General features: G+C 49.0%; 1 protein-coding gene across 1 annotated transcript in view; it reads right to left on the minus strand.

Annotated features, from left to right (window-relative positions):
* LOC116641657 (glutathione S-transferase Mu 1-like) overlaps nucleotides 1-229 on the minus strand; it is a 6,443-nt gene extending 6,214 nt beyond the window's left edge. Inside the window, exon 1 of the mRNA XM_032419498.1 lies at nucleotides 189-229. Coding sequence (XP_032275389.1) covers nucleotides 189-229 — 41 coding nt within the window. The remainder of the gene's footprint in view (nucleotides 1-188) is intronic.
* Between the last annotated feature and the right edge of the window lie 22,348 nt (nucleotides 230-22,577).

Raw genomic sequence — 22,577 nt, forward strand, 5'->3', positions numbered from 1 at the left:
TTCTCAGGTGGGCGTGTTTCTGAGTGTGTGTGTGAGGGGTGGGGGGGGTGGAGAAGGGGCGTCCTGGGGGATGGCCTCCTGGCTTCGGGCGCCCCTGGCTCCCCGCCAGCCCACGGCTCCCCGCCTCGTGCAGAGTCTGTCTCCCCGTCTGGGAGCTGGCGGGGCGCTCGGAGACGAGCCTGGATCACAGAAAGCGCACACCCTTCTCCCTCCTCTTGTCCCTGGGCATCACTCCGCCTCGCCACTGCGCTGTCCAGATCCCAGGGACGCGGGGAGCCTCTGGCTGCCCAGTTAAAGCCAAACAGCGGTGTCCCTCCAATCGGGAGTTTAAAGCAGCGCCTGTCCCGGGAAGCCCAGGACTCAGGCCACTCTGAAAATTCCTCCCAGGACGAGCCTTGGAGAACACATTATCCGTGGGTGGGGACTATCGCCCAGGACAAGGGCCAGAGAAAAGGAACTGTGGCCTCAGTGTTTCCTTCATGGCCTGTGGAGGCCCCAGCCCTTCAGTCACGTGGCTGAGACCTCTTAGCTCAAGTGGAAATCAACCAATGACCGTTAGGACGGGAACTGTGACTCTAAATACAGAACCAGTCCCAGCAAAGGGCAGGGTTAGGAGGTGCAGTCCCCAGAGATGTCCTGCCAGTCAGCTAGATGTCCCCACGTGGCCAGGACAGTGACAAGGGAGTGTGGCGGTGTCACACACAGAATGTGACTGAAGGGGGAAGGGGGATTCTCTGACTGGCACAGAGGGCAGCCAGAGGGGATGGTCAGCAGGAGGGTGGAGGCCGCCCCACAGGACCACAGACAGGCTGGTCCCTAGCAGACCCTCAGCTGTCTAGTCCATGCATTCCAGCCTGACCCTGGCTTCCCACCCACGTGCACTTTTCTGTAGGTCAGGGAGGCCAAGGTGGCCTCTCAGGTTCTTCTGTGATCTGTGATCTGTGACAACCATGTCCTACCTGCCAACTTTCTTCTTTGAAGGCAGGAGACTACTTCAAACTAGGTGAGTGGGACAGAGCTCGGCCTGTGGCTCATTTCCCTTTGTATAAAGGGTATTGCAAGGCTTCGTGGATATGTGAAAACAGAAAAAGGGAGGGTTCTCTGGAATCTTAAAAGGATTTAGGCGAGGGAGGTCTATGCCAGAGAAGCTGGGCTGTACGGATCCAGGCCCCCCGTGTCTTGTAAACATGTTGCTATGCTCTTGATTATCCCTTTGTTGAAAGTCCCAATTCTACTAGCCATTCATTCAACAAACATTTCAGTACCTCTGTGCGCTGGGCTCTGTGTTTGACTCTGAGAATGCAAAGGTAAAATCCCAGCCCTCAAGAAACCTGTGCTTTAGAATATGTGCTGTGCCCGGTGGTATCCACCAGCCATGTGTGGGCAACAGAGAGCTTGAGAGGGGGCTGGTGCAACTGACAGACTCAACTCGTCATTTCATTTCATTTTAATGAATTTAATTTTTAAAACTGATACTCAGTCTGGTTACTGAAAAACTTTTAGGTGTGTTTGGGACACGCTGGGTATGTGAATCCATCTTTTCAACTGTAAATGTTGTGCGATCTAGATACAAGTCAAATATTTCCAGTGAAAATGTAGGTCCAAATTGATATATGCTCTAAGTATAAAATGGACCTCGCATTTCAAAGACTTAAGGGTGGGGGAGGGGGGAAGCTTGTAAAATATTTCATTAATAATTTTTGAATTGATTTACATGCAGAAATTAAACTATTTTGGATATATTGGGTTAAATAAAACATATTACTAAAGTTACTTTCTTTTCTCTTTGTACTTGTTAATGTGGCTACTAGAACACTTAAAATTAGACATATATGGCCAGCATATTTCCACTAGATGGTGTTGGTCTAGATCAACCATCAAGAGCATGAGGAGATCAACAAGGAGCCACCTGGTATGTTGGTGCTGGGAGGGAGCCCTGGGTTGTTGTGGAGGCTCCGGGAATAACAGAGATGAGGAGGAACAAGGCTCATAAAATTCAGGTACTGGGAGTTTAACTCCGGGCTACTGGGCCCTGGGAAAATATGGATTCTTTACGGAGCATAAAAAGAGGACATAGCACATCGACCCTAAGATGCACTGTCCCCCCACATTCTAACACTAACATCATCAAATCAAGTGACTTCAGAATCAGGATGTCTTACAATCCACAGTGCATTGTAGTTACACGGTAGGGTATTTTACATTTCTTATTTGTCCATAAAATAATCGCTCATCTTGCAACTGATGGAAAAGTCAGTATGCTTTTGTCCTCTGAGACGGCTTTTCTGTCACAGTCTGTTTCTCAGCGCAGACTTGTTGCACATTAATATTTTGTTATGTGAAGTGTATGGAAGGTCTAGAAGAACGCTCCAGCACAGCCACGGGACAACCCTGGTTCCTTTCATGAGCCACACGGCCACCGTGGTCTCAGGGACACCGATCCAAGGTTGTGCCAGTACGCTGTGTCACATGTACCATCAGGGAGGGGTCTCTGCCCCATCCCTTGCCCATACCTAGTGGCTGCTTGCTCAATCCCTTCACACTGAATAAAGGAGACTTCCTTCCCCCTGGAAAATAAGGATTCTACTACCTACCATATTTCACAAGGTGCCTATTCAGATCAAGTGACAGATCTACAAGCCCTAAAGAGTCATACCTGATTACACCATAAATGAAGACAGAAAGCTGCTGTTTAGATGGATTAGGCTAAGAACAAGAAGATGGAAACTGTATCAGAGAGACACGGACAATCCCTGGCTGGCTCTTTAGGCATGTACCCCGGGTGGGTTGCTTAACTCTTATTAAAAAAAAAAATCATCAGCCTTTCCCCAGCTCTGGTGACTTCGAAGCAGTAACTTTTCAGCTTTTCTGCATGTGAGAATCATCTGGAGAACTTTTTCAACCATACCGATGCCCGAAGCCTGTCACAGACTAATGACATCGGAGCCCGAAGCGCACAGTGGCCTCTGTAGTTTCAAAAGCTCGCCACGTGGGTCCCCTGCGTGCCCGGTTGACGTGGCAGATGCCCCTCCTAGCCGCGCTCCAGGATTCAGCCAGAAGATGCGAATCTAAACTCGACACTCCACGCAAACGCTCAGCAAATGCTCAGCTGCAAGGAATGATAGTCCTGATATTATTTATTTCTGCAGTCTCTTCATTCCTTTAGATACCCGAAGTTGTAACCTCGGGTTAAAACAGCCTTTCAGAAAGAGCGTCTTTAGACCACAGTTAAAAAAAAAAAAAATTGTGATAAGATAACACAACCCTTCAGAGGATGACTTTAACAGAGCAGAGCTCCGGCATTTTGACACCTGCCTGCTGTGTTGGGAGACCCTGGGGAAAATCCCTTTTATGGGAATTGAGCCTTGAGCCTCTCTGACATCTCTCCAAAGCCAGCTGGCAGAAGGGATGAAGAGCCCCGGGCTACCGTTGATTGCTCTTACAAAAGGTACTCCAATACCTGTGCGTCCCTTCCCAGATTATTTATTATAGATCTTTGACAAAGAAAGACCCTCAAGTGTTTTAAGTCCCCCTTGCTCTTCTTGGGTTCCCATCAGAGAAGCTGGAGAAAGCTGTAGCTCTGGGGCCAGGAAGAAGGGAGGGAATCTTGACTGGCTGTCACCTGCAGGTGACACAGGGCCTGTCCTGAGGAAAGCACTAGGTCCTCCGCCTCAGCCAGCACCCCACGGGGTTCCAGGTAACCGGAAACAGGTAACGGGCCTTCTTCAAAACGCCGCACGCATGGACGGATGGAGCCAGCCCGGGATCATCCACGCACCAGAAGTAGGGCTCCTTCAGGAGAGGGCGGGTCAGCAGGGCAGAGAGGGCAGTGAAGGGGAGCGGGGGGCAGAGCACTTTGTGGCAGGGAGCCCTGTGATGTCTACAGCCTGGCCCAGGAAGGGGGGCGGTCCTTATTGTGGCAGATCCTAAAACGCTTCCTTAGAAGGATGTTGCAAAAGATAGTCCCTTGAAACCTGTCATTGGGTTTTCCCTTGTGGATAATGTGTGTGGTATTCATTACATTTAATGGGATCTTGTAGGAAACATTCTTCTAAGGGGTCATTCCTGGAAGAGGGTGGCTTTCCCCGAGCCACTGGTTCGTTTTTTTATTTTTATTTTTTATAGGCCCAGAATTGCCTAACAAATTGTACTTCATTCTCACCTTGAGTTCTAGGCAAGTCACAGCCAAATTCTGTCATCTGGAAAGAATACAGGATCTCATGATGTTCACTCTGTGTGAATCTGGCCTCTGACTCAGTGCTGTTTCTTATCTTTTTATTTCATTTTTTCCTCTGATTAACTCACTTTCTACAATTTTGTATATCTTTTTATAAGACTCTTGGGGAAAAAAAAAAGAGAGAGGGAGAGAGAGAGACCAGAGTAGGAGAGAGACAGTCATGGGCATCTGAGAAGTACAATTATTGTAAAAGAAAGCAACAACCTGAACAACATTCACCATCAGGCACAGCATTGCTTTAATATCTGGGCCGAGAATTTTAAATGACCGTGATGGACACTGTCACTGCCCTCCGACCAAAGCTCAGCATCGGGAGAAGACCACCAGGAACACGGAGGAGTAGGAAGTTGGGTTTATTGGTCCTTGAAGCCACATAGAGAACCAGAGTGTCTCAGGAAGAAAGCGTGAGAAACATGTCATCAGAGGATGCCGGTTTTGCTTGGGTGATGTGGGGGAGGGCCCCAGGAAGGGGGGGGTCCAGGGGGGGGCTCACTCTAGATTGGATGCTGTCAGAAAGTTGGGGAGAAGTCTGTGCTTGGGTATTTTGTCACAGTGCCCTTTTGTTTGTGATTAGGTAAAATCATAAAGTGGTCTTGTTTTGTTTTATCATGGTCTCAGAGTAACTGGGAGGTTGTTATTCTGTGGGATGACTTGTCCAGTAAGGGAACAGAATGAAGAGATACAAATTCCAGTTATCAAATAAATGTGTCATGGGAATGAAAAGTACAGCATAGGGAATAGGGTCAGTAACATTGTCATAACATATGGTGACAGTTGGTACCTATGCTTCTCAAGGTGAGCATTTCCTGATGTGTATCAAATGTCAGATCTCTATGTTATATGCCTGAGACTGGTATAATCTTGTATGTTGACTATACTGTAATTTTTTTTAAGTTCTATTGATTCTTTTTTTTTTTAAGATTTTATTTATTTATTTAACAGAGAGACACAGCGAGAGAGGGAACACAAGCAGGGGGAGTGGGAGAGGGAGAAGCAGACTCCCCACTGTGCAGGGAGCCCGATGCGGGCTCGATCCCAGGACCCTGGGATCATGACCTGAGCCGAAGGCAGATGCTTAACGACTGAGCCACCCAGACCGCCCCCCCCGACTATACTTTAATTTTTAAAAATAAATAAACAAACAAGAGGAGAACGGGGTCCTGCTGGATCTGAGCAGCTTGCAACTGAGGTCTACACTCCATGCACACTCTTCTGAGACATCAGGGGCTACTTTCTTTCTTTCTCAGTCCCCCACCCCACCTTTGGGCCAGTGACAAAGTCAGACCCCAAGACATTAATTCATGAAATCCAGATTTCTCCCGATGCTGACATTTTCCTGAGGTCAGAAGAGTGTGCTTGGAGCATAGTTTATAGTTAAACCAGAGCTCATCTTAATCTCCTTCAGTGATAGGATGAGATGTTGAACTATCAGTGTGACAGTGCAGTAACATTTAAGGGCATGAGACATTGGCCAAATGTAAGATAGGCAATTAACAGGAACAAAATGACTATTAGTCCCGGTAATAGGTCTCCACGCCAAAAGGTAAAGTGCTGATTTCCTTTTCATGGAAGCAACGTAATTAAGTTATCCTCTTTTTAATAGGACTGATGTGAATCGTTTTTGAATTGAAATAAATTGAATCAGAATTAATCTCAAACCAAAGTCTTGAGCAGAAGCTGTTCACTTCTGGGCGCCTGGGTGGCTCAGTTGGTTAAGCGACTGCCTTCGGCTCAGGTCATGATCCTGGAGTCCTGGGATCGAGTCCCGCATCGGGCTCCCTGCTCAGCAGGGAGTCTGCTTCTCCCTCTCCCGCTCCCCCCTCTTGTGCTCTCTCTCTCTCACTCTCTCTCTCAAATAAATAAATAAAAATAAAATCTTTAAAAAAAAAAAAAAAAGAAGCTGTTCACTTCTGAAGTAGCATCTTCTAGAAAATTCCTAAGAATCTCAGTTTAAGATTTCCAATAGAATGGATGTCCAGTCCACTCAGGAGGAAGTGTTGTATTATTTTTTGAGCTGGTAAATATTAACCTAAGGATCAATACTTTACAATTCTAATGTTGGGTCAGTTAACAGGATACGTAAGATCCTTTTCATCGAAGCTCAAGGTCAGTTTACTTCAGGTGTCTTTTCTAGAACACTGAATCTCCTGCTGTTGATCATAGGTGAGTGGTTTGGAAAGGCAGCTCAGACTTGTTAATGATAAAGCTAGAGTTATTGTATGAGTCCCTTGTAGAATGTAATCATATTTCAATCATATCTTGTAATAGGATAGAATCTAAGATTGGGGGGGCGGGATTTTCAAACAAATGGACCAACCTCTTATTAATTTATAAGAATATAACCTTTGAGTCCCGGAGGGGGTTGATCTTATACACATTAAAGCTAATGTAATATTTTAGGCCATGGGAGTTTAAGGAAGCTTCATTAATTTCAGCTTTTAGGATTCCACTAGTTCTATTTTCCCTACTGTGGATAACAAGACTGGCAAAAGTTTTGGGGTAAAAGGCAAACTTTAGAGAGTTCCTTAATTACAGTACCAGTAAAATGAGTGTCTGTCCTTATTAGAGAGACAAGTGGGAATTTCCCAGGGTGGGAGATAAAAATCAAGCAAAATTTTTTTTTTTTTTTTTTGGCTACAGTTAGAACCGTAGCTCCCTGGCAAGGAAAATCTTTAATCTTCTCTGAGAAGAAAACAGAAAATAATCCAAACATTTATAATCCATTGCAAGAGGCAACTGCATAAAGTCCATCAGCAAGTATGAAGGGCTCTCGAGACTTTGGTTCTTGTCCACATCCTACCGTGACAGGACATTTTAAGACATCGTCAGCAGCGTGACGTGTCTTAAAAATATCCTTGGCAATACTTCTATAGCACCCCACCGATGCTGGCTTAATATTGTTGCTCGTGTATCTCTGCTATTATGAGTAATATCATGAAGCATCTTTACTAAACTCCATTTAAAAGTATTTGGTGTTACACATCAGCCATTCTGAGAGCACAAAATTCATCCCTATGCAACTTTTCCCACTTCTGAATTTTTCCACTTTCCAATTTCCCAAATCAGGGATTTGTCTATGACGGTTAAAAATAACCTCTGTTGGGGCACCTGGATGGCTCAGTCAGTGGAGCATCTGACTCTTGATCTCGGCTCAGGTCTTGATCTCAGGGTTGTGAGTTCAAGCCCCACATCGGGTTCCACACTGGGTGTAGAACCTACTTGAATAAATGAACAAATAAACATTTTGAAAAAAATTGCTAAGAGAGTGGATCTTAAATGTCACCGGGGACACCTGGGTGCCTCAGTCAGTTACGTGTCTGACTCTTGATTTTGGCTCAGGTCCTGATCTCAGGGTCATGAGACTGAGCCCCACATCAGGCTCCACATTCGGCGTGAATTCTGCTTCTCCTTCTCCTTCTGCTCCTCCCCTTCTCTCTCTCTCTCTCTTTTTCTCTCAAATAAAAAAAATGTTCTCAGCACACACAGAAAAAATGGTAACTATGTGAGACAGTGGCGGTGTTAATTCACCTTATTGTGGCAACCGTTTCACAATATAGATCTGTATCAGACCATCACGTTGTACACCTTAAAACTCCCCAATGTTATATGTCAGTGATATCTCAGTGAAGCTGGAGGGCAGAATCCCCAGTAGGCCTCCTGAGTGCGTTGGTTCTCTCCACAGTATCGGCGCTATGATTCGAGATACGTCCTTTTCTTTCTTCTTCATACAGCCCCAAATTAAGGAAAGCCAGCAACATCGAAGACCAGCCTGAAACAAAGGCTGTGCATCAGAACCACTGGTGGGGTGGAGGCTGTTACTGCGGAGTCCTGCACTCCGGCCGCACCTGCTGCATTCGCATCACAGGTGGATGGTGCTCTCTCCAGCCCTAGCAGTGGGGCCGATGGGCAGCGAGCGTGGAGAGCCTCAGACTGGAGACAGCTCCCGGGCTGGGCCAGGCACACCCGGAGCCCTCCAGGTCTAGAATGGGGAAATGAGCCTCTGGGGGTGAGGTGGGAGGGGAAATAGTGAGAAGTAGGTGGAGGGGGAGGAGAGAGGAGAAGGGGAGGGGGCATGGGGGGGGAGCAGAGAGCAGAAGAGGACCTGAACTGAGGCAGAGACCCAGCCACACTGGTGGCTGCTCGCCTCCCGGCTTGTCCTTCTTTATTTCAGTCCAAGTTTCTTCTCAAACGGGTGACCCCTTGGGAAGAGCATATTCAGACACCATCACCTCCATTTCTCACATCCGCACAAAACATGTGGAACAGTCCAGAAGGACTTCGACTGTGTGTAAAGGCTTCAGCCCCAGGAAGTCGAGTTCCCTTCAACACCCTGGCGTCCTGAAAAACTAGAGTCTGAAGTACTTGTAAACCAGACCCTTTATTGCTATACTCTGTGAAATTGGGAGATCGATAGTGGGTGGAGCTGAGTGCCCCAAAGGTATTTTGTCTGAGTTCTACAAATGTCTACAGACAGCCGAGATAGGAAGAACTCCGAGCCAACAGATCACAAGAAGGAAAAGAAACTGGTCCAACATTCGGTGAGAACAGGCGGGAGGAAGAGGGGAAATCTGGAGGCAGCCTCTCGCCATGGCCTGAGGTCGAATCCTGCCTTTGCCCTTTAGCATCCAAGGCATTTACCCTAAAGGGCATTTACTGCCCTTTACCATCACCGTAGTACAGACATGCCTCATAGGGTTTGTTCATTCTCCAGATTTTTACCAGGCATCTATTTAATGTGCTCGGCACTCTTGTGAAATTCAGCAGTGACCAAAATGGACGACGTTCAGACTTTACGGAGCTTTCATTCAGTGGGAGTTGTTTGGGGGATTAAATCTGCTAAGACGCGAGAAGCACTTAGAAGCAGGGCCTTGCACACAGTAAATGTTCAATAACTGTGCGCCCTCTTCCGCCCACGCCCGGCTCTGCTGTCCTCCAGCTGCAGGACCCCCGGCGGCTGTCCGCATATCTGGGCGTGCGGGTTCTCATCCAAGCTCTGTTGTTCTCTGAGATTTGATCCCACACTTGGCTGTGGACCTTACACCTAATACCTCTGAGAACAACACTGCCTCCGCCCAGACAGAGGGCTCCGCTCCTCAAACCCGCAGAGGTTGGAAACGGTCTCGCTCCCGCTTTTTGCCTGAGGGTGCAGGAACGTAGCACCAGGTGGCAGCCCCTCCCCCCGGCACCCTGGGCTGTGCCCTTCCCCAGGCCTCTGCTTCTGGACGCCTCGAGGAGTGATGACTTCCTGGCGGCCAGTTTAAGTGTGACCAAGTTGTTTAGGAAAGAGCACTTTACATATTTCTTCCCCCCATTTTATAGACGAGGAAGCTGAGGCCCAGAGAAATGAAGTAACCCGCCTGAGGACACGCAGCTAGTCACCAAGGAACATTTGGACCCAGGACACCACTGCCTCGAACAGGCTGCAGGGTGAAACCACAGGATGGAAGGATCCAACAACAATCCAAGACTTGTTTCCAAACCCCGTGGGAGCTGACACTAGACAGACTTGGCAAGTATGCTAAGAGGCCCTCACACGCCAAGCACAGTGGATGTTTCTTAGATGGCTTTGTGTCCTTTGTATTCATTATCGGCAAGAAACTCAACTTCTCAAGGCTAGAATATTCCAGTGTTGATGTAGATCTTATAAACACTTCAAGAGGTGTAAACACGGCAACAGATATGCCAGAGAGAGACCATAAACTAGAAAGAATGTGCTGGAAAGCTTCAGAACAGTGCCCCCGGGGGTCAAAAACTTCATTGAGTTGCAAGAGGCCCCTTGTATTAAACTTCTGGGCTTTTGGATAACTTGAGAAGATTAGTGGCATTCTGAATGCAAAGAAATACAAAGCAAGTATGCAGAGGAAGGGTGGGGCCAGGTGGGCAAGGCAATGAGCTGGATCTGGCAGGAGCACAAAGCAGGGTCTAGGCTGGGACCCAGGACCCTGGCGATGGCCTCGTGTGCATTCCGGAGGTCTGACCTGGAGCAGGGGAGAAGCAGGGATCTCCGAGCAGCCGGGATGGTGGTGGTACTGGTGGTGTGGTTCAAGAGGCTCGGTCCCTGGCGGAGCATCAGGGGTTGGGGACTGCCCCAGAGGAAGGGCCAAGAGATCTGGGGTCTCATTGGGCAATCTGAGATTCCAGGCTGACCCCAGCCTGGCTGAGAAGTGCCCCATTAAACATGAAGCAGAGGTCATGTGGGCTCATGCCCAAGGGGTTGGGAGAGAAGGAAAGGTGTGGCTTCATAGCATGGAGGGGTCAGGACACACACCCGATCCCCAGGTCCCTGAACCTTCAGCTAGGAGACCAACCCCCACCCCCCACCCCCAGCTGCTGGGTCGGAGCCTTCTCACGCTGGGCCTGCATCTGGCACTGGCCGGGCCCTGAAGGCGGAGGCAAGGCCATTGGTGCAGTAGTTGGGAGTGGCTGGGCCCAGAAATGTCTGCTCTCCCCTCTGAGCTCACCCCCTTCGCCACAGAAGGTGCAGTAACCCCTTTACTCTGGACGGGGTGCAGGCCAGAGAAGGGTGGGAAGAGGAAGCCTTGAGGGATCGTCTAGCTTCGGGTAAGCGGCGCGTGAAGGCTGGGGAACCCCAACACATCCCACGTTTAGTAGGCTGCACGGTTACCAGGAGGTTGCAAGTTTAAGTCATTAGTCCTCTGGAAGGCCGAAGTCGTCGCCCCATTCCCGGGCAGGACGGCTCCAGCAGCGCCCCCTGGTGGCCGAACGTGCAGCTCCCCGGCGGGGAAAGGCCCCGCTTCAGCCCTGCGGGCCCGCAACAGTGCGGGCCTCGCCAGGACCGCCGGGCTGCTCGGTTCTCCGCGCCGCCACCTGCGGGACCGCTCCGGGGAGGGGCGCGCCTGGGTCCGCACGACGGGGACAGCCCTTTAGGCGCCACCTCGAAACTGCTGCTCTTTGGGGTTTTCGGGTTCTCTGCCCAGGTACGTAAGCCTCACCACCGATGCCCCCCACCCCGCACCCCAGGGTTGGCAGGGAGATGCGGCCTCCCTGGTTGCGACCCTAGCAAGTGGCACTCGGAGGACAGTGGCTGTCCTTTTTGACTAGCTGAAGGCGAGCCCCTCTGCACATGCTCTTTCGCTCCCTACCATCTCCCATTAGCCTCTTTTCACCAGTAAGAAAACGGAGACTGCTTGTTGCTCCTCGCTTGTTTTTTTCTGTTGAGGTGAAATTCACATAACATCCCATCAAACGAGCAATCACATTTAAAGCGAGCAATTCAGTGGCAGTCAGTGCATTCACAGTGCTGGGCAACTACCACCTCTAACTAGTTCCAAAATATGTTTATCACCCCAAAAGGAATCCCACGCCCATTAAGCAGTGAGTTGTCCCCCATCACCCCCTTCCTCAGACCCTGGCAACCACCAATCTGCACTTCGTCTCTTTGAATTTTACATATTCTGGATATTTCATATAAATGGACCTTTTGTGTCTGGCTTCTTGCACTTAGCATAATGCTTTTGAGGTTCATCCATGGTGTGGGGTCTGTGTTGGTGTTCCCTTCCTTTTTGTGGCTGCATAATGTTCCGTTGTATGGGTATACCTCATTTTGTCTACCCATTCATCTGTTGATGGGCATTTGGGCTCTTTTCACTTTTAGGTTATTGTAAACAGTGCTGCTATGAACACGCATGCTCATCTATTTATTTGAATAAAAATTGTCAATTCTTTTGGGTATATCTTAGGAGTGGAATTGCGGGGTCAGGTGGTAATTCTATGTCTCACTTAAGAAACCATCAAACCATTTCCCACAGTGGCTGCACCATTTCGCATTCCCACTGGCAGTGGATAATAAGGGTTGTAATTTCTCCATATCCTTCCTGACACTTGTTATTTGCTCTGTATCTTTTTTTTTTTTTAATTATAGCCATCTGAGTGTGAAGTTGTACTGAGACTAATTTTTTTAAAGTGAATTAACTTAATATTTAAAGAAAACTATTGGGGCGTCTGGTGGCTCAGTCGGCTAAGCATCTGCCTTCGGCTCAGGTCATGATCCCAGGGTCCTGGGATCGAGCCCCGCATTGGGCTCCCTGCTCCGCGGGAAGTCTGCTTCTCCCTCTCCCACTCCCCCTGCTTGTGTTCCTGCTCTCGCTGTGTCTCTCTGTCAAATAAATAAATAAAATCTTAAAAAAAAAAAGTTTAAAAAAAACAATAGTGCCTACTTCACAGGGCTGATCTGAGGATTAAATCAGGTCTTACCTGCATATGTAAGTGCTCAATAAATGTTAGCCATTGTTATTATCCTTGATGGCTCAATTCAGGGCCCCAAACTCCCTGTCAGTGCTATTCCCTGCGCACCCATGGGGAGCAAAATGGAGTGGGGATCTTGAATAGCACAACCAAAGGGCCAGAACGTACGTCTCCAGCCTTGTCCAGGAGAAAGCGTGTCCACATCAGCCGGCCCCAGAGCGGCTGTCCTGCGGGAGTCCTGGCTTAGCCTAAGCCATCGATCTCACGTGAGCCAGCCTGTCTACTGGATTGGCGGAGTGGCGCCCCACAGGTGCCCACTGCATGAGTTAGTGGGTATGGGTACTTGGAGAGGGTGCCCCAGCCCAGGCCCAGAGCCAGAAGCTGCAGGCAGACGCCAAAGCTGGCCTCCCAAGGGTCTCAGTACCGCCACCCTGTGGACAAGTTGGACACTGCAAAGGGCTACCAGTCAGCAAGTTCAGCAAGAGGCTGAAATCCAGCCTATATTCTGCTCACCAAGGAACTGGCCCTGGCAGGGCTACAACCACCTGGAGGGAAGGACGCCCTTTTCCCTATCCAAAGATACCAGCAGTTCTGTGAGCTGTCAGGGTTCTGTCTGCCCAGGGGGCCCATCGTTTCCTAACTCACACAAAGGTGACATCTGGGTGAGCATCCGCCCTGGGTTTGTGCATGACCCAGGTGCCCAAGCAGCCACGCAACCTACCTGGTGCACAGGGACAGGATGTGGCAGAGGGGTTGGGAGAGAGCCATGCGCCTGGATCATTCACAGCGGGGCCTCTAACACCCTGGCAGGGGGCCCCCGGGGGAACCTTGGCCCGATATGTGCACTCCCACAGAAGCATTGAGCCCCCCAGATAACTCTGTGGGCACTGAGCCTGGTTCCGCTACAGAACAGGATTGGGGGTGGAGCAGAGGGGACCGTAGCTTCTCCTAACATATAAGCTTCTGCAGGATGCTGCGGGGAATCCCAGGCCCAGCTCGGGGGCATCCTCCATGAGCAGGTGCAAGAGCCAGTGGCCTCAGTGGAAAAACAGCTGCATGCACAGCCTCAGGCTGCTGGTGCCCAGGGACTTCAGGGTCAGGCTGACACCTCTGTCAGGCAGGATATGCACTGATAAGAGCCCCTGGGTGATCAGTGAGCAAAAAGTAACCTGCTCACGGAGCTGTGCTCCCCAGCATGAGGCTGTGTTGACCTAGGGAAGGGGCATCTTGTTCTAAATACACAAAGGCACTCTATAAGCCAATATGTCTCTCCCTGCGGCACAAGAAGGAGGCCCAGGAAGCACAAGGAGGAGGCCAGGGCCCAGGGCCAACGGGGCTGTTCAAAACCCCGGTTCCAAGCCCCTGCTCGCTGACTTTTGAAAAAATCCTATGCTTGGTGCTTTGATCCCCCTATTACAAGCTGGAAAGTAGCTCGCCTGGTCTGGTGTACATTTTCTGTGAGCTGAGTTTGTGGGAGTCGGTTCCTGTGGACTGGTCATCTCTGGGTGCTGTGACATGTTCAGCGTCTGATCTGCAGGACCACCCTGCCCCCAGTAGCCCCTTGAACCCCATCTCCATCTCCCTGTTGCCCTCTGCTAATATATTTATCCTCCCAAGGCCCTCAGTGAGGACCGCAAAGGAGCCTCCTCTCCCTTCTCCTCCCCTCTTCCCACCCTGCCTCAGCACCAGCCTCCCTCCCAAGCAAATGTCTTTCCGGACTCTGCGATGTGAGGGTAATGGATAATATCCATTATCCACCATGGATATCTGGCATTTTTTTTTAATTTGTTTGGATCCCACTTTATTTCAAAATAATTTTAGGCTGCTGGTAGGAGTAAGCACACCCCCATCTAACTCATAAGACTATTGTAAAAATTAAATGTGGAAAATTATCAAACACAATACAGGTGTGATGTTGTTGCTGTTTTTCTCCAAAAGGACTTAGCCCACCCTTCTCTGGCGCCCCAGTGGATTTGCCAGTGGTAACTCCATGACTTTCCAAGTCCTCAGGGCTGACCTCAGGCATGATGTATGACTGTGTCCTCCCCCACTGGCTTCCACTATGGCTTATAAGTTCCACGGATGAGCCGAGGGTTTTCTGTGTGCTGGTCAGTCTGCTAAGAGCTTTAAATGCCGTTTTGAATATCAACTCAGTAGACCCTTGTGTCCCCATTTTTTTAAAAGATTTTATTTAGGGCGCCTGGGTGGCTCAGTCGTTAAGCGTCTGCCTTCAGCTCAGGTCATGATCCCACGGTCCTGGGATCGAGCCCCACATCAGGCTCCTTGCTCCGCGGGGAGCCTGCTTCTCCCTCTGCCACTCCCCCTGCTTGTGTTCCCCCTCTCGCTATGTCTCTGTCAAATAAATAAATAAAATCTTTAAAAAAAAAAAAAAGATTTTATTTATTTGAGAGAGTGCGCGCATGTGCACGAGTTGGGGGGAGGCCAGAGGGAGAGAGCAGACTCCCTGCTGAGCAGGGGGCTCCATCCCAGGACCCCTAGATCATGACCTGAGCCGAAGTCAGACGCTTAAGCAACTGAGCCACCCAGGCGCCCCACCCCCATTTTATAGGTAAGAGAACTGAAGCTCAGAATTCATAAAATTTACCCAAGATCTCACAGGTAACAAGTGAAAGAGCTGTACCCTGAAATGGTGATTTTACCCCAGGGAACACGGACTCCGAGTCCTCCCTGGCAGTGCGTGGACTGGGTCAGGTGTAAGGCAACGGGGGATGCGGGTGGCTTGTGGCAACTGGAGCACCTATCTGGGGCATTCACGTTCCCAATCTTTTTTCCGGCCATCCCAGCCACGACACAGTGGCCACTTCCGCCACCCTTGAATCAAGCACTAGTCCTAACTGCCTCCCTGAGAAAGCTGCTCTCCATGCCTGCCGCCAGCCTGCAGGTCCTCATCACTCACACCTGGGAGGCTGCAGGAGCCTCCTCCATGGCCTTTCTGCCTCCAGCCCCTGCTCTCCAGAGCCAGACACCATCCTTCCCCCGAGCACCCAGTCCTGCAGAGACCCAGCCCCCACTGGCCCACTGCAGGGACCATCACAGAGAGCAAGGAGCAAGGACTTTGCAGCCCGAAGGTTCTGGGTTCAAGTATCAGCTTTGCTATTTGCTAGCTGGGTCCTCTTAGGTAAGTTACTTCACCTCCTTGGCCCTCAGTTTTCTCGAGGAGCATCATGATGACGGCCAGCACGCAGTCCTTAGGTGCACTAGATGCATTTATAATTGTGAAGAGTTCAGCCCAGTGCCAGCCCAGTATGTGTTCACCCCGCTGGTAGACACACAAGGCGGTAAACAGGTTGGTACTCTCGCCCCTTCTTGTATCACTGCCAAACCTGGGAAGTCAGGGAGGATTGTGGACTTGCCCAGCTAATAAATGGAACATTCAGCTTCCAAATCCAGGGCAGTTTCTCATCCGCAAGATGGAGACCGAAGCTCCAGCTACGCCCGGTCTGGCATCCACCTAGAGAAGACACCGTGCATGCAGCAGGGGCAGGTGCTCTGAACCTACGCTGCCTACTTAGGGAGGCAGGAGGGCCGAGGGCTAGAGCAGAAGCTGAGCTCATCCCCAGACCCCCAGCAGGCCTGCAGGGCAGGGCCGTTTTCAGCCCTTTACAGACCCTGCATCGGATTCTCGGAGGCCACCCCCCCATCACAACAAACTAAAATGCACTCACATCCCTCCTCAGATATAACATTTCTTTGCTTTAAATGTAAAAGGGCTTTTATAAATTTGCTTTTGAAATTACTTGACTATGAATAAGTCATTTAATTTACTCTTGGCTATGATTTCTCTTCAATCGTTCTGCATATCCTAGAACTCTTGACAAAAATCCAACTTACAGATTGTTTTCAAATATAATGACATTTGTATGGATACCAAACTTAAGGGATATTAAAGTTGACATGCTACTTTCTGAAAGCATTTGATTAAACCTTCACCATTTTGAGGCAGTCTATTTCATATTCTGCGGCCCCCAAAACTTTTCTTTTAGGGCTCTGACACTTCCCAGGCCTTAAAAGCCCTCCCTGGGCCCTGGGTAGGTGGGTTTGCTCCCAGGGCACCTGGGGTCTTCCGGTCTCCAGACCCGAAGGCCGCCCCTGCACATCCCACTGCAGGAATACCCACCCCAGACTGTCCGGGGCGTCCTAACTGGTCAACTTTATTCTCATCTTGAAAACAAAATGATTTGCCAAATGTTGGGTTAAATGTGATTTAATACTTAAGCCTTCACTGGAGTTTCAGAGAAATGAATTTACAAATGAGGCAATACTTTGATGGGGCGAATGTTCTGACGTAGGGGTTGGAAATTAGGTCGACTGTCGTCCTAACCAAACCCTACCACCCCCATCCCATGTGGGGGCACAGCCAGAACCCACCCCTCCTCCCTCAACCCCCCCCGGAAGGGCCACCGGGAAGGTGAAAGTTTTATGACTGGCCAGGAACTGTCCCCCAGTGTAGACTTCATTGAGGGCCGTCCCTGCAGGGCAGACTGGATGACGTGGGTATTGCACTCTGGGCTTTATTATTATTATTATTATTATTATTATTATTTTTTTTTTTTTTGGTGGGGGTCTTTTAAAGCAGACCAGTTTTTTTGATTTTTTATATGCCCATCGGGCTCAAACTCAAGACCCTGAGATCAAGAGTTGCATGCTTTTTGTTTTTTATATGCCCATCGGGCTCAAACTCAAGACCCTGAGATCAAGAGTTGCATGCTCTACCGACTGAGCCAGCCAGGGGCACCTAAAGCAGATCAGTTGTTTGTTTTTTTAAGATTTATTTATTTGAGAGAGAGAGCATGCGCACCTCTGCATGCACACAGGTGGGGGAGGGGCAGAGGGGGAGAGAGAATCTCAAGCAGACCCCGAACTGAGTGAGGAGCCTGATGCAGGGCTCGATCGCACAACCCTGAGATCATGACCTGAGCCGAAATCAAGAGTTGGATGCTGAACGAACTGAGCCACCCCGGCGCCCCACAGACCAGTTTTTTAAATTCTCTCTGCTGCCCACCATTATTCACCTCCAACTCCACACAAGAGGCAGAAACCCCAGCTCCCGACTACTACGGAGGAGCAGAGGAACGGCAGGTGCCTCCCTCACGCAGATGTCCGCACACACCTGCGCAGCAGGGTATCAGGAGGGGCATGACGTGATGCCAAGAAAAGGGAAGGAAGTGGCAGGACCGCATGGGAAGCTTTGGGGAGGTAGGGGGCAAGGAAAGGACTTTAAGCTCGGCTTACATATTTTCATTCATTTCTACTGATAAGCAATAAAATATATATATAATACATTTATATATATATTTTTTCTTGGACCTGATCCAAGAATCTTGGGCCTGGTCACTTCACTCATGAGCATCTAGACTGGGGGAATATATCCGTGGAGCCTGTAAAGATAATACTAGCTACTACTTATTTTTTTAAATATTTTATTTATTTACTTGAGAGAGAGAGAGAGAGAATGAGTGGGGAGGAGCAGAGGGGCAGAAGCAGGCTTCCCGCTGAGCAGGGAGCCCGATGCGGGGCTCGATCCCAGGACCCTGGGATCATGACCTAAGCCGAAAGCAGACGTTTAACCGACTGAGCACCCAGGCACCCCCCTAGCTACTACTTATTGAGCACTTAATACTTTATATCCGGAGATGGGATTGACTGAATGAATCCAAAATCACCCTGTGAGGACAGTGTTATTATTATTCCCATAAAATGGGTGAGGACCTAGAGGCACAGAGAGGGGAAGTAGCTTGCTCAAGGTCACACAGCCAGATAACAGTGAAGTCAAAATGCAACCCCCCCGGCCGTCTGATTCCAGAGCCATGATGGAATCACGTTAGCCATGACATTAGGCCATAGTCATTCTTAACAACGAGCGTGATGGTAAATGATGGTGAGGCTTCCACGGGACAGCGCACAGTAATTAAAATGTGTACAGGCATACCTCGTTTTACTGTGTTTTGCTTTATCGCACTTCGCAGATGCTGGTTTTTCACGAACTAAAGGTTTGTGGCGACCCTGCCTCAAGCAAGTCTATCAGTGCCATTTTTCCAAAAGCTTTTGCTCATTTGTATCTCTGTGTCACACTTTGGTACTTCTCACAATTTTTGAAACTTTTTTTTTTTGAGAGCGAGCACGCATGTGCATGCGTGAGCAGGTGGGGGGGCAGAGGGAGAGACTCTTAAGCAGGCTCTATGCTCACCACGGAGCCCAACTTGGGGCTCCATCTCACGACCCCGAGATCATGACCTGACCCCAAACCAAGTCGGAAGCTTAACCGACTGCGCCACCCAGGCGCCCCTAAATTTTTTCATTATTATTTGTCATGGTGATCTGTGACCAGTGATCTTTGTGTCACTACTGTAATTGTCTGAAGGCATCCCAATCCACGCCCATAGAAGATGACAAACAATAAATGTGTGCGTTCTGACTACTCCACCCACCAGCCTTTCCCAGCGCTCTCCCTTCTCCCTGAGACGCAACAATATTGGAATTAGGCCAGTTAACAACCCTACAAGGGCCTCTAAGTGTTCAAAAAAGTTGCACGTCTCACACTTTAAATCAAAAGCTAGAAATGATTAAGCTTAGTGAAGAAGGCATGTCAAAAGCCAAGACAGGCTGAAAGCTAGGCTTCTTACACCTATTAGCAAGTTGTGCGTGCAAAGGAAAAAGTTCCTGGAGGAAATTAAAAGTGCTGCTACAGTGAGCACATGAATGATAAGGAAGCAAAACAGCCTTAAAAAAAAAAAAGCAAGCAAGCCAAACAGCCTTATTGCCGATATGGAGAAAGCTGTAGTGATCTGGATAGAAGATCAAACCAGCCACAACATTCCCTTACGCCAAAGCCTATAGGGGCTAATGCAGCTGGTGACTTTAAGTGGAAGCCAGTGCTCATTTATCATTCCGAAGGCCCTAGGGCCCTTGAGAATTAGGCTAATCTACTCTGCCTGTGCTCTATCAGTGGAACAACAAAGCCTGGATGACAGCACATCTGTTTACAACATGGTTTACTGAGTATTTTAAGCCCACTGTTGAGACCTGCTGCTCAGAAAAAAAAAAAAAAATTCCTTCCATAATATGACTGCTCACTGGCAAAGCACCTGCTCACGCAGGAGCTCTGACGGAGACGTGCAACGAGACTCGTGTGGGCTTCGTGCCTCCCGACACAGGACCTATTCAGCAGCCCGGGCACCAACCAGTCATTTCCATTGTCAAGTCGTATTATTTAAGGATTGCATCTCGTAAGGCCGTAGCTGCTGCAGCTAGTAATTCCTCTGATGGACCTGAGCAAAGTACACGGAAATCTTCTGGAAAGGATTCACTCTTCTAGATGCCATTAAGACTATTTGTAATTCACGGGAAGAGGTCACGGTATCAACATGAACAGGAGTTTGGAAGAAGTGGAATCCAGCCCTCACGGAGGACTTTGGGGGGTTCCAGACTTCAGTGGAGGAAGAAACTGCAGATACGGTGGAAACAGCAAGAGAGCTAGAATGAGAAGTGGAGCCTGAAGATGAGAATGGATTGCTGCAATCTCATGATCAAACAGGAATAGATGAGGAACTGCTTCTTATGAATGAGTAAAGAAAGTGGTTTCCTGAGATGGAATCTATGCCTGGTGAAGATTATGTGAAGACTGTTGAACTGACAACAGAGGATTTAGAATAGCACAAAAACTTAGTTGATAAAGCAGCAGCAGGGGAGGGGCGCCCGGGTGGCTCAGTTAAGCGACTTTTGATTTCGGCTCAGGTCATGATCTCGGGGTCGTGAGAGCAAGCCCTGCATTGGGCATGGGACTCCACCGTATGGGGTCTGCTTGAGATTCTCTCCCTCTCTGCCCCTCCCCCTGCTCGCACTCTCTCTCTCTCTCTCTCTCAATAAATAAATAAATAAAATCTTTAGAAAAAAAAAAGGCAGCAGGTTTTGAGAGGACTGACTCCCAATTTTGAAAGAAGTTCAACTGTGGGTAAAATGCTATCAAACAGCACCGCTTGCTACAGAAAAATGGGAGAAATTGTTTGTGAAAGGAAGAGTCAAATCAATGCGGCAAACTTCACTGTTGTCTTAGTAGAAGAAATTGCCACAGCCACCCGAGCCTTCAGCAGCTATCACCCTGATCAGTCAGCAGCCGTCCATGTCCAGGCAAGACCCTCCACCAGCAAAAAGATGACAACTTGCTGAGAAGGTCAGGTGATGGTTAGCATTTTTTTAGCAATAAAGTTTTTTTTTAAATTAAGGTATGCGTTGTTTTTATATATATGCCATTTTATTTTTTACATACTTTATACATATGCTACATCTTAGACAGAATGTTATTGCATACTTAATAGACCGTAGTAGAGTGTAAACAGAAGTTTTCTACACACTGGGAAACCAAAAATTAATTCGACTCACTTTATTGTGATATCCGCTTCCTTGAGGTGGTCTGGAACCCAACCTGCAATCTCCCTGAGGTATGCCTGTATTTATAAAGGATATTTTAATGAAATGGGGAAGGACTTACGTTCAAATATCTTAGGAACACAAAATTATACATATATGATCTCAACTCAAAAACGCCTTCTTAGAAAAGAGCTGAAAGGAATATATACATACGTATTTAAGATCTATAAAGGGGTGCCTGGATGGCCCAGTTAGGCGTCTGGCTCTTGATTTCAGTTCAGGTCATGATCTCGGGGTCATGGGATTGAGCCCCACGTCAGGTTCTGCACCAGGTGTGGAGCCTGCTTAAGATTCTCTCCCTCTCCCTCTGCCCCTACCCACGCTCTTTCTCTAAAAATATATATATAAATCAAAATAAAATAAAATATATAAACATATCTGACATGCAGATGATCAGCAAATAGTTGTTGAAACTGGTGGACTGTGAGTGGGCTTTTTTCTTCCCATTTTTCTAGTTTCCAAATTTCTCTAAATGAAAATTATTTTCTTTTCAGACAGGAAAAACTATCAGGCCTTACCATTGTCAAATTATTTGCTCTCAGTAAATGCTTAAAAGAGAAATTTCTGAGAAACTAAAAAACCAGAAGCAAGTCGTTTTTTTTAAAAGAGGGAGAGGTTGCTAAGAAACTCTTTAAATTGGTCATCTCCTGAGGACTAGGCCTCAGCACACACTGAGAACGTTACAAAGGATGAGAACATGGGATGGATCCTGTTACATGGAAAAGCCGAGTTCCTTGGGCAGACGAGGCTCGGGGTGGGGGTGGGGAGCCCTGGGTTGTGAGGCCCCTGCCTTCCAATCCCCACCTGCTCCTCCTGGGGCTGTTTCCCGAGCCAGAAACCAGCCAGCATGGTACAATCTCTTGCTCAGCATTCTGCTCTCACGTGTGGTTCTAGCATCTGTAAATGGCTAGAATGAATTTGCGAGTGATGCCTTCTGGAGACGGATGGAGCCCTGGTCTTGGCCAGGCGCGAGCCTGGTGGCTAGCGACCCTCAGGAGGGCTTCCGCCCAGGGGTGCCTGGGGAGGTGCCCGTGTGCAGTCTGCCAGGGAGAGGCGGGGCTGGGGCAGAGCAGGCTGACAGGAGGGGAGGAAGCCAGCTTCCCGCTCCCTCACCGGGCCCTCGATTACTCACGCTCCTGCTGTCCCAGGGCTAATTGTTTCTGAAGCGCCAGCCCATCCATCGCCCCACTCAGCAGCCGCAGGCTTCTCTGTCACCAACCCAAGACCCTGCACAGCACAGGTCACATTCCACTTTTCTCCTTTACTCCGGCAGCACACTGCAGCAACTTCTATGTCCAAGGAGGTGGTCCGGAGATTATGCATGAAACATGGACCGGAGCCAAGTCACTTAGGCGCCTGGGGGGCTCAGTCCTTAAGCGTCTGCCTTTGGCTCAGGTCATGATCCCAGGGTCCTAGGATTGAGCCCCGCATCGGGCTCCCTGCTCAGTGGGGAGTCTGCTTCTCCCTCTGCCACTCCCCCCGCTTGTGCTCTCTTTCTCTCGCTCTCTCTCTCGCACGTGTGTGCAAAAATAAATAAAATCTTAAAAAGCCTGATGTCCCAAGTTTGAGAACCACTGGCCTCAGGTCTGCTTTTAAGTGCGGATTCCCACATTTACCCAGTTGTCCCGAGAGGCTGGAAGTGAGGCAGTAGGAGACGCAAGGGATGCTAGTCCTCAAACTGGTATGA

The sequence above is a fragment of the Phoca vitulina genome, unplaced genomic scaffold (assembly GCF_004348235.1).
Source record: "Phoca vitulina isolate PV1807 unplaced genomic scaffold, GSC_HSeal_1.0 scaffold2, whole genome shotgun sequence".
In the NCBI taxonomy this organism is placed as follows: Eukaryota; Metazoa; Chordata; class Mammalia; order Carnivora; family Phocidae; genus Phoca; species Phoca vitulina.